At 46.5% G+C, this 15,964-nt stretch overlaps 1 protein-coding gene across 1 annotated transcript; it reads right to left on the bottom strand.

The window, feature by feature from the left end:
- Positions 1–241: 241 nt before the first annotated feature.
- Positions 242–13,908, bottom strand: LOC144093882 (tubulin beta-4 chain-like). Its single transcript, XM_077627627.1, has 7 exons — positions 13,852–13,908; positions 12,995–13,103; positions 11,478–11,588; positions 2,845–3,089; positions 2,493–2,692; positions 569–1,005; positions 242–418 (listed from the first exon to the last, which is right to left on the bottom strand). Exons 1-7 carry the CDS (start codon positions 13,906–13,908, stop codon positions 246–248), a joined length of 1,332 nt encoding a protein of 443 aa, XP_077483753.1. The 3' UTR covers positions 242–245.
- Positions 13,909–15,964: the final 2,056 nt, after the last annotated feature.

Raw genomic sequence — 15,964 nt, 5'->3', positions numbered from 1 at the left:
TTCGATGAGAAGATTTTAACAGATTTTAGAGTTTCGTCAAAATGCCGAAAACGCAAGTCACACGGCTATTTACAGATGTGCGCACATTGCAATACAGTAAGGTTTAGCTGCTCTGCGTGACCATCCTTGTGACGCAGTCCGGGCCTACGACATAACTAAAGTGCACAAGCACCTGGCTCAAAAAGAAGGATCCATGACAAACAAACACTTTATTGTAAACCAAAAAAAAAGGCACTGCACACAAACTAGGCCTCTGCCTGGGTCTCCTCGAATTCCCCCTCGTCCTCATCTGGGGCCTCCTGGTACTGTTGGTATTCTGACACCAGTTCGTTCAAGTTGAACTCTGCCTCGGTGAACTCCAACTCGTCCATGCCCTCTCCGGTGTACCAGTGCAGAAAGGCCTTGCGGCGGAACATAGCTGAAAAAATAATAATATATCAAGCAGGCGGGGTCACACTCCTAGAACTGTCCCCGAAAATGCGCTGTTCCAGAAAATCGACAGCAATGGGTACCTACAATGAAAGCATGTGCTTTTAAGAAGCACTTTCAAATCAAACACGATGGTCACCTGTAAACTGCTCGGAGATCCGCCTGAAAAGCTCTTGAATGGCTGTGCTGTTCCCAATGAAAGTAGCCGACATCTTCAGACCTCGAGGCGGTATGTCACAGACAGCTGTCTTTACATTGTCCGGGATCCATTCAACGAAGTGACTCGACTGCTTGTTCTGGATGTTGAGCATCTGGTCATCGACTTCCCGCATGCTCATTCGGCCTCTGAAGACTGCAGCAACTGTCAGGTAACGACCGTGGCGGGGGTCGCAAGCAGCCATCATGTTTTTGGCATCGAACATCTGTTGCGTCAGCTCCGGCACAGTCAGAGCCCGGTACTGCTGGCAGCCGCGGGACGTGAGTGGAGCAAAGCCAGTCATGAAGAAGTGGAGGCGAGGGAAGGGCACCATGTTAACGGCCAGCTTGCGAAGATCAGCATTCAGCTGCCCAGGAAATCTGTGAGGAATGGGACGGTGCTTGATTAGAAGCCCGCTTAATTCACAAGGGGAGAGAGAATTTATGTTGGGCGCTCTTGTTTGGAAGCAGTCAGAACAAGATTGTGGTAAGATTATGGAGCAGCTACAATGGTCAGTGGAGGCATCTTGTAGAATGTCGCGATTGTTGCCGCTGTTCATTCAAAGCTTTTGAATATCGGGTCATCAAATTTGAAATTCAGTTCTCTTCACGCCAGTGCAGACAACGAAGCCCAATGAAAGAACGAACTCATGGAAATTTCAGAAGTGACATAGTTTACACTTTGCCAGTCTGTTCTAGAGAACATTGAAACTGCATGCCTCTTATTTGCCTCAGCCAAATTACAACGGCGGAGAAGCAAACCAGCCCCAGTCAGATAACAAGATTTCTTCTGTTGCTGTTTCGATTCATTGGCAAAATCACAAAAAAATAAAAATGGATTCTTCACATGGTCACTGCTTCGTATCCAGCTTCAAAGGTTATACAAATTACTACATTAGGAAAACATCGATGGGTATTAACTTCACCGGTCTGCCGGTTGTCGTGGCACTTTAAAATTATGTGATCGTTCTGCAGGCCCTAAAACACCATCCCCCAACAATGGCAACCAGTATTCCATACTGACTGCTCAGCAGGCTAATGTGGCTCCCAACTTCCTCAGAAAGTGCCACTATTTATCGAAGAAAAAATTCCATACCAAAACGTGGGAATTTGTATTCCCTTTTCCCGAAGAGAAAACGGGGATAAATGATTTCACTGTACGTGAGGCTTTATATAAATGTCCTGTACTCTAGGATTAAGGAGCTGAACGAGATAAATGTGCGCTTTATAAATGAGAAACAGTTCAATAAGCATTCTCCACTGACACACACCTAAATTATTTCCAAGAGATTTGAGATGTTTGCTTTGTGAACAGAGTAGTTTTTAATCATTTACAGCGCGAGGCCTTAATTTACCTTTTCGCCTCATGAGTTTCTGAGGTACAGTGGTTAAACACGGACATTTTATTCCCAATGTGTGCAATCGCATGCCATAGATTAGGCGCCACTCCATTATTCCCGACGACAGCCGCCTTCTCGTTATTGCTGCCGTTGCCAAATTCACTTTCCTTGAAGTGCTTTTCAAAGCTTCCTTGAGCAGCTGCTTGGCTGGCTATAGCAGTTGCGGTGTTTGTTAGTTTTTATGCGGACGGTGAGGGTGCTTTTATTTGCTTTCTTGCTCGTCATTGTGTTTTCTGAAAATATCGCCACCACATGCACTTTATACATGGAGATTAGCTGTAGTGTATTACTCTAAATATTTTGTAAAAGACCTTAGCGACCGCAGTCTTTGCAGTGCTTGTTCCATAATGAACCGATCACTACCGTCGGAACTAGCAATTCGGCGGATGCTGTCGACCTCTTTGGGCTCTTTATGAACATGCATGAGGCGCTTAAGTTACCCCTTGAACGAAGCTGCGAAATACTTACCTCAGGCATGTGGTCACACCCGACATCGTTGCAGAAACCAAGTGGTTAAGGTCTCCGTAGGTGGGAGTCGTGAGCTTAAGCGTCCGGAAGCAGATGTCGTAGAGTGCTTCGTTGTCGATGCAGTAGGTCTCGTCGGTGTTTTCCACAAGCTGATGCACTGACAAAGTAGCATTGTAGGGCTCGACGACAGTGTCCGAAACCTAGAGGTAGCCGCAGGAAGAGAATGAGAACTTTGTGCATAACGACTAATCATCAAAATTCAAGGAAGACGCCTTATAAAGCAAGGCCAAAATGTCATGTTTGATTTGTTTCAAAGATGCTGAAATTGGGTCCTGCAGATAATGTCACACACCTTTGGAGAGGGCACTACACTGTAGGTGTTCATGATGCGATCGGGGTACTCTTCACGGATCTTCGAGATGAGCAGTGTGCCCATGCCAGATCCAGTACCACCGCCCAGGGAGTGGGTCAGCTGGAATCCCTGCAGGCAGTCACAGGATTCCGCTTCCTTGCGCACAACGTCGAGCACCGAGTCCACTAGTTCAGCACCCTCGGTGTAGTGGCCCTTGGCCCAATTGTTGCCAGCGCCATTCTGACCTGAAGGGGCGGGTTGTGAAAGGCGTATACTTGCACAAACTGTATCCTGAAGAAAATCAGTACTGGAATAGGCAATAAAGGCAAGCCACTCAGAGACAGAGATCTCCACCGAGGCACTCTTTGTAAACATAGAGGGTGATGGCTGCGTTGTGAGTAGACGCACGACCTGGACAACATTATCATTCGTCATCATCTGCAAAACGCGGCACCTACAAAGCCATAACCTTCATCGCCTTCTCGGTTTGGCGGAGATCCCGGAAGGTTATTTTGAAATAAGAGATGCTTTTCGGGATTTGATAAAAGAAATTAATGTTGTCGCACGAAGGAGTAGCATATCTGTATTGGACCACGAGATTCCGATTCGCATCTGTCTAGGGTCAGATTTGAAATTTTTGCTTGTTGTTCAGGGTCTGCAGTCTGCTGCATCACACTATCCTTGTCCATTTTGTCGAGCAAACCCACAGACAAGGTGCTCAGTTCTGACAAGTAACAGGAGCTTTAATGAGCCTCCTTTGATCCGCAATCTCGAGAACATGAAAGCTGATTGCTGCGCAGAGGCGAACGGGATGAAAAACGTGCCATTGTTTAACTTCGGCTCTAATTTAGTAATTCCTGATGTATTGCACATGAAGTTAAGAATAGTTAACTGCCTTGTAGATGGATTGCTTTCAGAAGCAGAAGACAGATTACCGTAAAAAAGTCCGCAACCCACGTTGTATGACCATACACGTTCAGGACATCGTTGACGCCATAAATAACTGTGGGATTAAATTTCACGTCTGGGAAACCAATGAAGGAAACAAGGGAAAAACATTCACGTCGGTATCGGGGGGCGATTGTGAGCGCCTGCTGCAAGCTTTGCCTGAAAAACTGGCCGGGAAATTGCACCCTCAAACAGAGGAAAAAACTTTGCTCCTTTGGAAGCTTATGCGGAAAATTTTGTACCACCTGGAAAATGATATTGAAGGTCGCTGCATAGAAAGAGAAACCTCAGAATTATTTCACACGTTCTTAGAATTAGGGGCCCAAGGCTGCAAAGGCTATGGTGGCGATAGAGTTACGCCGTACATTCATATTCTGGCGCACCACGCTTCCGCAAAGCACGAAAGGTTCAATTGCCTTGGTTGAATTTCAAGCCAAGGGTTAGAGGAAAAAACGACGTCCTAGAGCATCTACACCATGGGAAGTCTAACATGTGGAATGCAGCCGCTGACGCTCTCAAGCTGGCGAAAAGGCTTGAAGTGAGTGAGAATATCAGACTAAGCCGTGCATATAAAAAGCGGGACCAAGAGTACTGGTTTGAGGGACGTATTCAAGAGACACGGGCGAAGAGGCTACGCTGTGCAGATGAAAAAGTGAGCGAAGGAAACTGTCTACAAAATGTGGACGACATGAATGAAGGAGAATTGCGCACGGAGCTTCGGGCTATGGGAATGTCGACGAAAGTCAAATCAATAGAAAAACTTCGCAACCTTGTAAGGAAAGAAAGAGAAAAGCAATGATTGTAGTCATAGGAGGAGGTAACTGTTATGTGGTGAGATGTGCCTTTTAGTTTTGCGTGTTTCCTCCTGTATTTATAGTGCTGTGTTGTACCTCTAGTTTAGAAAGTGCATCACTGCTTGAAGATGAAGAGTAATGTTCCTGATGCCTTATGTAACCTGCTTCTAAAGGAGTGTTCGGTGTGTACTAAAAATAGTGTATTTGTATTATGTGACTGTTTACCTGCCATATATGCCCTGAGCAATTTTTTGGTGTAATATAAATGTGATATGTGTGTTTTGTAAGTATTCCCGTTGTCACTTTTAAACTGATCTTTTGGCTTGTCTTTTGCGTAAAAAAATTCTTTTATGTAAACAAACCATGGATAACAGATTTATAACGCAATCAGTACAGCTAGAAAAAGTACTTGGGGGGGTGTGCTTTGAAAATGAACATGCACACACGCCTTTAAGTTCTGCGGGGCAGCAGGAAAAAATTTTGCAGCGAATTTAAGAAAACTGATTGGTCGTATCGGGCGTAGATCATATGATACTGGCATCAAGTGCACAATGCGCACAAACAGGCTCGAGAAAAGTGACGACAGCAGTACTACGCACATTCAATGCCATCGTTTATGTTCATTTGTATGTCCTTCTTTGCTGACTCATTTTGTTTGGCAACCGATTAAAAGTTTGCCTTGTTCTTTATTCTTTTCGCAAAGTGTTGCTTCTTTTGTATGCCATGTTGCTGTGAAGTGTGTTTAGTTATATTCATATTCGTTACGTTTGGAGTGCATCGTTCTGGTTGTACATGTAACATGAACACAAGGTAATCACGCTATGTGATTCTGACTGTACACATTCTGTTTCCAAATGTTGTATAAAAAGTGTATAATAAAATATTTTATGTCGGCACTATAGCCCTTGTCCTTGCCTTTTTGCGGGGAAGTTATAACCCTTCCGCACCAGCTATCAGATAGTGTGACAAGTGCAAGTTTATTGACAGCGACGCCATGAAAATAGACCTATTACATTTGCTCGATTTCCTCCCCAAGGTGCAAAGGAGAAAAGAAATATAATCTCCAGTGCTTCGAATATTACTGTAAACGTAACAGATCACTTCCCATGAGTGTTATCGTTATGAAGGCTTCCCCTTCATTCATGGTAATTTGCTGACATTGTGCTTTCCGCTACGTGCTATAATGACATCCCCGCCTGCTATAATGACATCCCCGCCTATTTGATATTCTCATTAACTTTGTAACATAGAATACAATTCGTGACTTATATTATTGGTATACATTCCTTTTTAGCGTCTGGTTATTTTTGTTGCGCTCTACCTCTCTATTACAATTGTATTTGGTTTGATTTACCAAACGCTGCTGCTTCCAAAGTAAGCGATAGTATTGTTCAGTGCAGTATAATTAGTTTTTCACCTGACCACAGAAATCAAAGCTGCTGCAGGCAGAGTAACCTGGGAACTGGGAAAAGCTACAATGAAATTATACAAATTAGTTCCATTACAGGCTATGAGGGACAGCGCACTGGAGCGCTTCGAACTAATTCGACCCCCCGGGGGTAAACAGCCGGAGCGTTGTTGCATTTCGCGTACGCTGAAATGTGGGCATAGCGGCTGGGTCCTGAGCCGGCCTCACATCACCCGGCACCCTGTGCAAGACTTTGCCACCCCCCCACCCGCCCCTCTCTCTCTCTTTGAATGTATTTGTGGGGGTGTTTCTCTCGATTTTTATTGGCCGTCCTAACGGGGGGCACTTCTAGTTTTCATTCTTTTAACAGTCTCAATGTAGTATTTGTACTGGCGTGGGCAGGACACTTAGTTGTTTTTTATTTTTCTTCCCCCTCTAATTTATACCCCTTGACATCCTTTGATCTTGCTATTGGCGGTCAATTTTTTACACGTTTTCATAGCATTTTGAAGAAGATGAATCTTAAAAGCATGCTGCTTGCGATAACGCAACTCATCTATTATACTGGTGAAAAAGAAAAATTTATTGCTTAAAATTATTACAGCCCAGCCTCAAAGGACAGATGCAAACGTTCTTCAAAGGAGGCTGTCAAGACAGTCGCTTCAGACGATTGATATGACATCGCGACTAACCCTGTTAATCCGTGGTTAACCCTCTTGCACCTGGCGGCCCCTTGCGATGTCACTCTGGGAGGTGCGGGAGAATTAAATGCGATATCATGACAATCGGCCGACGAAGCAGCGTAGCAGCGACTGGCAGCGTAGCGGCTGGCAGTGCCGCAAACTGCGACAGCCACCATATTTACCATTTATATATACCGTTATGAAATGCTTCCTTGATGACGTCCATGTAAAAGCGCTTTTACGTAGCCCAGAAGTGGACACAATTAAATTCACCAATTTGTTTGCAAAAATGAAAAAAAGTTGGCGGTATCTTGCGGTATCTTTAAAAGCGAAGTTTCGTACCTCAAAAGCGAAGCCTCACTTTTTCAGTTGTGTTACACAGGATGGATCCCGGCAATACATCATGCATGCATATTACAGAAGTCGGAATGAAAGAACAGCAAAAAAAAGTCGCCAATAGCTGCAGCAATAAAAGTATGAATAGTGATCATGCGTGAAATTTTTCATTCATACATTCATACAAATATATTTTCTATAGAAACGAGCACATTTATTAAAATTAGTTGACCAAAACAAAAGGTTCTGAACCCAGGTTAGAACTCTAAGTGCAAACTCGAGTCACCATATTCGGACAACGCTAGAGTCACTAATTTGAAAGCATTACAGGTGAACGTGACAGTAACAACCTGAACGTCTATCTAGACGCTATTTGCTTCTAGACTCCGAATTCTGTGTTCGGCCCGACAACAGCTGAACAGCTTCAGAATGTTTCTGAGTAAAGCTGTATCAAATTTTCTTAAATAAGTATTAAAAGAATAAACTTAAACATTTATATCCGCGAATACATTTTAATGTCGGCCGTTTGAATGCCGCTACGCTCTTTAAAAGTAACAAGAATAGCTAAAATTCAGGCGAGCTAGCTCTTATACCCTAATATATTATGATCACACGCCCCAATAAACTTTTTAGATAATAGCAAAGGGCTGACAATTTGCAAAGTCTCTCCACGACAAGCATATATGAACAGCCACGAATATTTTATGTAGCTGCGTTAATGCATGGTCATCGTAACAACCTTCTTTATTTAAAGTTCCGGTCGAGACACTGGGTTTGAGCTCTGACATGTTTTCTTGTCTGCAAGGCAAAAGTCACCCGATAAAAAGGTAAGCGTCGAAATGGACGCAACTTCAGCAGTCCGAACCATTTCTGCAGCGTAGCACGGTGCCGGGCGCCATCTTTCATATTTTAGGCAATATCACGTTTCAATTAAAAGGCCTCAGGAAGCTTCTCGATCAAAGCTATGCCAGATCGTTGCACACCATTTTAAACACCATATATTTGGGTACCTAAAGCTGGGAAGCATTTTCGATATCTATCCGTGTTACGGTGCTATACAGTTTCAAAGTCTGGAAAAATGCCAAACTTTGGCCCCCTCCCGTAGGCAGCATCGTATAATATTCAAACGCGCTGGGAAGCTCGTGTATTAATAGCACAGGACAGAAACTTCGGCACATTCCTCAGCTAAATGTATATTACACAAATCCCCGAAGCATTTTTGTAGGTGATTTTGTTCACATTTTACGACTTTTTTGTACCCCTTCCCATTCAGTTACGCTCCCTGTTGCCGCCACTGCCGGTAGATGGCACAAGTAGTAGATGTCCCAGAAAGCTGGGCATGAAAGAAAGCCATGTCCTGGGCGGAAAAAACAATACCTATGCTGCGTGGTGGAGGTAGCGAGAAGAGAGATAAACAACGCTCAACACAGTTGAAGTTAACAGCTTGCGGAAGTTCCCGATAATGCGACGGGTGAAAGAAGTTGAAAATATATGTTCACGTCTGCAAACAATTCAACAAGTCATGACTCGCATTGTACTAGGCTACAGAACACAATCTCTCCAGCGAGTCCCTATGTAAAACGGGTGACAAATGACAATACCAGTTGTTGGGCGAGTTGGTGCTGACGATGATCCATAACAGCGCGACAGACGGGACAGAGAAGAGGAGACACAACACACAGCGCTGTGTGTTGTGTCTCCTCTTCTTTGTCCCGTCTGTCGCGCTGTTATGGATCATGACAAATGACATGAACACAGGGGAGGGAGAACCGCCAGTTGTGCTCATATCCTGTGTTATATCTGTCTGTAATATTTTGTTTTATGCCGGATTGTCCCCGCAGACGGCCGCCTTCCTTCCTTGTGTAATGCGCCACCTATGCGTTTTGCTGAGTGATGTGGTGTTGTGTCAAATGCGGATGGAATTTTTTGTAGCGAGAGCTACGCTAGGCTATAGCCAGCGGCCCATTTCGGGTAAGCGTGTCTAGTCACTACTGCGCTTGAGCCACTAGTTGCACCGAGCAATAGGTGTTCCGCCGCTGCGTCGCGCCACACCTTTCCTTAAATTCGATTTTCATGTTTTCTTTTTTCTGGTTTCCATCCCGCCTTTATCCATTCGATCTAGTGTCCACCGAGACATATGAGACAGTTGCTGCTCCATTTCCTTTCCTAAAAAAAAAAAAATGAGCCGCCGGCGCTCATTTGGTGCATTGGTGTTGACAACGTAGAGGCCGTTCATTTTTACGAAAGGAAAGGCGCACAACTGGCTCCCTGGGTCAGTGGACACCTCACTTTCGCTTTCATGCAACATGGCGTTGGCATGCAACTGGAAAAAATTAATGTGGATTAGCTCAGTTAATCTAGGGTATACAAAGCGAAAGGTGTCGGCGTTCACTGTGTTCTTGGCGTTGACGATGTTCTAGACGACGATGGAGTTGTACAAAGGAAGGGCGCATAACTGGCTGCCTGGATATGCGGACGCCTCATTCGTGATTTGATGCACGTGGCAGTGGTGGGAGAGAGATGGGGCCTGAATGCAATAGCGCTGACAGCGTTGTGGCTGACATGCGGCACTGCAGCAATAGCTAGGCCGCTGCGTTCGTTTGCTGATCAATATCTCGCGATCAACCATTAACTGCGTGCCACCTCCAAGGGTGGCAGGGAGGGCACGCTGCCTATCCAGTGTGGGGAACCCACGTGCATGAATGCGAGATTTAGGTCTCCACTGACCCACGGAGCCGGTTTTGCGCCGCGGTGGCTCAGTGGTTAGGGCGCTCGGCTACTGATCCGGAGTTCCCGGGTTCGAACCCGACAGCGGCGGCTGCATTTTTATGGCGGAAAAACGCTAAGGCGCCCGCGTCTTGTGCCATGTCAGTGCACGTGAAAGATCCCCAAGTGGTCGAAATTATTCCGGAGCCCTCCACTACGGCACCTCTTTCTTCTTTCACTCCCTCGTTTATCCTTTCCCTTACGACTCGGTTCAGGTGTCCAACGATATACGGGACAGATACTGCGCAATTTCCTTTCCCCAAAAACCAATTATTACATTTATTATTACGTCATTCCTTTCGTGAAAATGAACGGCCTTTTCAAAGTTGTCAACGCCAATGAACTATGAACACCGTCGGCTGACTAGTTTTGTTTGGTTTTTGAGGAAAGGAAATGACACAGTAACCGTCTCACATATCTCGGTGGACACCCGAACCGAGCCGTAAAGGAAGCGATAAAGGAGGGAGGGAAAGAAAAAAGAGAAAACTGAAAATTGAAAGTTGGATTTTGAGGAAAGGCGTGGCGCTGCGCAGCGGCGGACACATGTGGCTCGATGCTACTAGTGGCGCATGCTCAGTAGTGACTAGGGAGCGAGAACGAGAGAAATATGCGCGGTGAGCCGCGCGTTGTGACGTTATGTACTTCCTCGGAGCACCGCCACGGCGAAATCGCAAGTTTGCGGCCAGTAAAGCCATCACTTTCAAACCCCATTTGATTGCCTTCCGCACTTTGGATATGCAGCGCGTTCACCCTGCCTCTGTGGCAGGTTGCAGTTGATGATCGCGAGAGGTTGATCACCCAATGAACGCTGCGGCCTATTACTGCAGTGCCGCGTGTCTACCACGAAGTTATCAGGGCTAATGTATGCAGAGACCCACCGCGATGACTCAGTGGTTAGGGCGCTCAGCTACTGCTCCGGAGTTCCCGGGTTCGAACCCGACCGTGGCGGCTGCGTTTTTACTGAGGCAAAACGCTAAGGCGCCCGTAGGCTGTGCGATTTCAGAGCACGTTAAAGATTCCCAGGTGGTCGAAATTATTCCGGAGCCCTCCACTACGACACCTCTTTCTTCCTTTCTTCTTCACTCCCACCCTTATCCCTTCCCTTACAGCGCGGTTCAGGTGTCCAACGATATATGAGACAGATACTGCGCCATTTCCTTTCCCCAAAAACCAATTATTATTAATGTATGCAGCCCACATGTCTTCACCATCGTCACGTACCTCGAAGGGCGAGTGAAGCGTCCACTGACCCGGGGAGCCAGTTTACGCACTTCCTTAAGCGTCTAGAACGGTGTCCACGTCAATGAACACATTGAACGCCGACAGCTTTTGCCTTGTATATCCTCGATTCCAATTCATTTTATTTTCGAAATGGCCCATGTGTTCCCTCTCTCGTAATATGCTCTTTTCACGGCGCACTACATTCTTGATGAACCACCAAGCTTGCGTCTCAATCTTGGCGGCCTAGGTTTCGCAAGGAACTGATGAGAATGTTCATAGATCAAACTCAAATTACTTGATTGCGTGGCTTTATTAAACTGACTGCCACTCGGACTGGATTATACTGAGCGAGGATTCGCTGTGCGTACAGAGATGTGGGTACAAATTTAGCCAGTTGTGCGCTTTAAAGATTAGTCTATACTGTGCGCTCTTGTGGGAGTGTTTATGTAGTAGGTTTTAAGCCGAGAAGCCCCTTACCGAACACAAAGTTATCCGGCCGGAAGAGTTGTCCAAACTGTCCCGAGCGGACGGCGTCCATGGTTCCCGGCTCCAAGTCAACCAGGATGGCCCGAGGCACGTATTTACCTCCTCAAACAAAAAACAAATATCACTTAGCGGCAGCAAAGATACCGTGCAGTTATTACAAGTACCTGCGTCACAACAAAGCCAGTTAAAGAAATGAAAATGGAGCGCGCCAACTGTAGGCGTCATAGCAAATAAAAGCGGCACTACTAGGTCCTTGCGCCACCCTCCGGCCTTTAAACAGCAGATCCAGTTATATTTAATAATAAAATATTTAAATATCTTTCAGCAGAAAAACATAAGGTGAAATGTTGATAGATAAATTGAGATGGATCAAAATGATGTCACTACATTAACGTCCTGTTGCGACTCCTGTTTCGATTCTGTTCCGTATTACTAAAATTACAGTGTCCTATATGGGATTAACATTCCGAATTCTGTACATGGGCTGTCATCAACGCAGTAGTGCCGGCCTCTGGATAAATTTGCACCACCTCGGGTTACTTTACGCGCAATAAGAGCGCAGAACACACGGCTCTTTATGATCTCGCCTCCATAGAAATGCGTCCGCCGAATCATGGATGTCATGATCGAGCCCCTTCCAAATGAAGCACAGCGGCAGTATTAGCAAACATAGAGTTAAAAACTCCTTACAAACTCACTGCAGCAAGAGGAAACGTAGTAGAGGGGAGACGTACTATGTCTTCGTCAAACCTGACGAGGGAATTCAGAACCCGGGTTCGAACCCGACCGCGACGGCTGCGTTTTTATGGAGCGCCCGTGTGCTGTGCGATGTCAGTGCACGTTAAAGATCCCCAGGTGGTGGAAATTATTCCGGAGCCCTCCACTACGGCACCTCTCTCTCCCTTTCTTCTTTTACTCCCACCTTTATCCCTTCCCTTGCGGCGCGGTTCAAGTGTCCGCCGATATATGAGACCGACACTGCGCCATTTCCTTCCCCCAAAACCAATTATTATTATTATTATTAAAAACTCATTCGCGTTGTGAACATTCATTGCCTATGAGAAAAAAGCTTCTGGTCAAGAACCTTCAAGCTAATCCCTGCGGGACATGGGGCAATGCAACCTGAAAAGCTGCAATAGCCTAACATAACGTGCCGCAAGCAGAAGAGGTCACTAGACTTGCACTTCGACCTAACTAGGTTTGCGCGATCGGTTGTAGAATTTAAAGCTTGAAGAGCAAAGGCCTGCCGTTGAAGAAGCTCCATTGACAGGCCAGATGTCAGCTTAACAGCACAAACACCGCTATTAAGGCAGGACCGAGAATAAGGGACAACCATAGACACAGCGTTCGGTTTTGTCTTTCGTTTGCTGTTTCCGTTGAAGTCATGTGCCAAACGGCCCGGAAAATTTCCGTAATGCTTAGCAGTGCGAAACAGCCGCAAGGCAAGATCAACTCGACAGGGAAGCTTAAAAGTGAAATTATCAACCGCAATACAGCCAGATGCGTACCGGAGGCCTCATTGTAGTAGACATTGATGCGCTCCAACTGGAGGTCCGAATCGCCATGGTACGCCCCGCTTGGATCGATGCCATGCTCATCGGAAATCACCTCCCAAAACTGCAGACGGGAAAAGATTTCAGTAATCAGAGTGGCGTCACATCGTGCAGTGGCGGCAGTCAAAGCATATTTAGAGGCTGTAATTCACAGCGAAAGCAACATAACTGCTACAGTTCCACTTGTCAACTGGTTTTTGTAGTCAAATCTTCAACCGCCATCGATTCTCACCCGCCATGTGTCTTGCTGATGGCGGAAACCCGGCAGGGCCTAAGATCACTTGAGGCCTTTGAATTGCATCATACGCGAAAACTAGGTCGTGCGAAAAAAAATTCCGGCAAAGAATCCTCGCCCGTCGCTTTGCGGCAGTCATTTGCCATAAAACTGTTCCATGTCACCTCTCCGCCAAGACCTATTGTCTCGAATTTTTTACAACCGGGAATAAAGTATGAGCTATATGCCATAAAACAACAACAATATCTCAACGCTCTCAAAGCGCGAGCAGTAATTAAAAGGTCAGAGCGAAAGGAGTGGTCATGAACAAGAGATTCGATGAGCATTAGCTAGGGCTCAACATTGTCCAACGCAAAGAGGCCACAGCTTAGAACGAAAGCAGTACGTCTGGTAAAAGCCGCGACTGCTTTACAGGCGATTGCTTTCGCCCGTATCCTGAAACGAGATTCTAGTACGTGGCGTTTAGGACACAACGTAATCACCAACGTAAAACGCGCCGGGACCGGCACTGGGACAGAATGGCAACCGCGATCCCCTGAGCCGTGAAATAACCCGCGAGGTGGTAGAGGTGGCTTACCTTCGCCCCAATCTGGTTGCCACACTGGCCGGTCTGGATGTGTACTATCTCGCGCATGTTCGATGCCACTCCGAAACTCAGCTGTCAAGATGCCGACTGCCTGCCCGGGTCAAGGGTCCACGTATTTGTAGCCTTGCGCCGCATCAACGCTCACTTCTTCCTCAACTCTGTTCATATGTGTACGCGTGTCGACTAAATAGCGCATAAAGTAGTTCCGCAGCCTGTTCCTGCCATGGTAAATGCGTTTGAGAGCTTATATATAAGGCCTTCAGTTCACGTACAGGATGCCGTGTAAAGGATATGCGCCGTACAACGCGAACTATTTTTCGTTTCGCAAAGCTTCCGGCACAACGGGGTTCTCTCAACTGGCTGCAGGGGCAAACTCGGCCTCTTCAACTTTCTTTTCTCGGTGCTCGAAATTGGTTTCGCTCGAAAGAACAACGTGCATTCTGCAGCCTAATTTTTTCAGTTTTCTAACCTTTCGATTTGTGCGCGTGCGGTCGGTTCTAAAGTTTGAATGTTACCGACCGATTGGAAAACTTTATTTTATCATCATCATCATCAGCAGCAGCAGCCTGACTGTAGCCCCAAGAGGTTAGAGACCTGACTCCAGGGCCTCATTATCTGTTCCAATCGGGGTTGCCTGGTCGATCAGTCTGCGCTGGTCATCCTGGTTTGTGCTCTCGAAACAGTGGCTTCCCATTGGGAGGAAGGGGTTGGGTGTGGGTATGGGAGGTTGGGTTGGGGGTTTGGGTGGGTCATTATCATCATCGTCGTCATCAGCCCAAACTACGCTCACTGCAGGACAAAGGCTTCTCCCATGGCTCTCCAATTATTCCTGTCCTTTGGCAGCTGCGCCCACCTTATGCCTGCAAACCTCTTAATCTCATCCGCCCACCTAACCTTCTGCCAAACGTTGCCAGGTTCAGATTGGGTGGCTATGTGCCAATATATGCATGGTGAACAGCAAGCTATTAACACAGACAATTTGCGCAGAAATTGTTCATCCGGGCAGTGATTTTACTAGGTATAATAATCGATACTTTTGATGGATCATGGAATTCTTTAGTAAATGTGGATTCACAATACGGGCCTCTTGCCGTTCCTTGGTCCGGGCGGCGTTCTGCTTTCGGTGCGTTAGGTATGCACACTGCCCGCGGACAATTGTCTGATGTTGGTGAACGTAGCACGGCGACTGGCCGTGCGTATGCCTAATCCACTTACAGCCGCTTGCTCCGACCTCCAGCACCACAGGTGCTGATAACAGGATTAGACATGCGCATCAAATTTCACTGTGCGACGTTCACCAACATGGCAGCCAAGGATCCGGGGTCCGCCGTCAGAAAAAAGGATATCGGAATTTCTGCTGGAACCCCTGGTGCGCAGATAACCGGGGCCAATGTACCCGGTCCAATCCCCCACCGTGGGTACGTACCATTCAACCAGAGGCCAAAATCATCATCATTATCATCATCATCATCATCAACCGGGGCCAGGCCAGATACGGGCCAGGCGCGAACTCAACGAACTGAAAGGAGAACGTCACGCGAAGCCTGTTTCGCGACACAAAAACTGGTCTCCAGATTTTCTTTTTTGTAATTGTCGAGTTTAACATCTCGAACCGACACATGGGGTATGAGGAACACTGCAGTGGAGGGCTGCAGAATAATGTAGCCCAAATGGGGATCTTTAACATGCGCCACTTGTCGCTGCAGCACACGGGCATTTTTGTATTACGCCTCCATCGAAATATGGCCGCCGCGGCAGGAATCGAACTGGCGACCTTGGTATCAACAGACGACCGCCAAAGGCACTGCGGCGTCTCCGATATGGGGTTCATTGTGTAAACAGACCTTAACATAACGTAAGAGGAACAAAATTAGAGCCTTCCTCAATAGCCATGGATATCCGCATACCTAGTGTACAAAACTAAGAGAAAAATGCTTGCATTTGAGCCTTCTCCGTGCTGTGCATCAAAACAGGTGTTTAAAACACTTCCTGTGATTTAAACATCAGGCCCCAGCAGCAAAACAGACAATTCCTTACCAGCATTTGTAACGGTGGCAAGCTGAGTGCGATTTGGTACGGGCCTCCTTACGCTCGAAATTGTTCA

Source organism: Amblyomma americanum, chromosome 1 (genome assembly GCF_052857255.1).
Source record: "Amblyomma americanum isolate KBUSLIRL-KWMA chromosome 1, ASM5285725v1, whole genome shotgun sequence".
NCBI classification, from domain to species: domain Eukaryota; kingdom Metazoa; phylum Arthropoda; class Arachnida; order Ixodida; family Ixodidae; genus Amblyomma; species Amblyomma americanum.
Note: the sequence above shows the minus strand (reverse complement) of the source record. Positions and strands in the feature narration are given on the sequence as shown.

Bases quoted from the DNA above. Each gene is read 5' to 3' on its own strand.
- LOC144093882 (XM_077627627.1), bottom strand. From the start codon at position 13,908: ATGCGCGAGATAGTACACATCCAGACCGGCCAGTGTGGCAACCAGATT. The intron at 3,090-11,477 runs GTAAGGGGCTTC...CCGCCCCTTCAG, and splicing joins GCCGGATAACTTTGTGTTCG to GTCAGAATGGCGCTGGCAAC. The intron at 1,006-2,492 runs GTAAGTATTTCG...CATTCCTCACAG, and splicing joins GGTGTGACCACATGCCTGAG to ATTTCCTGGGCAGCTGAATG.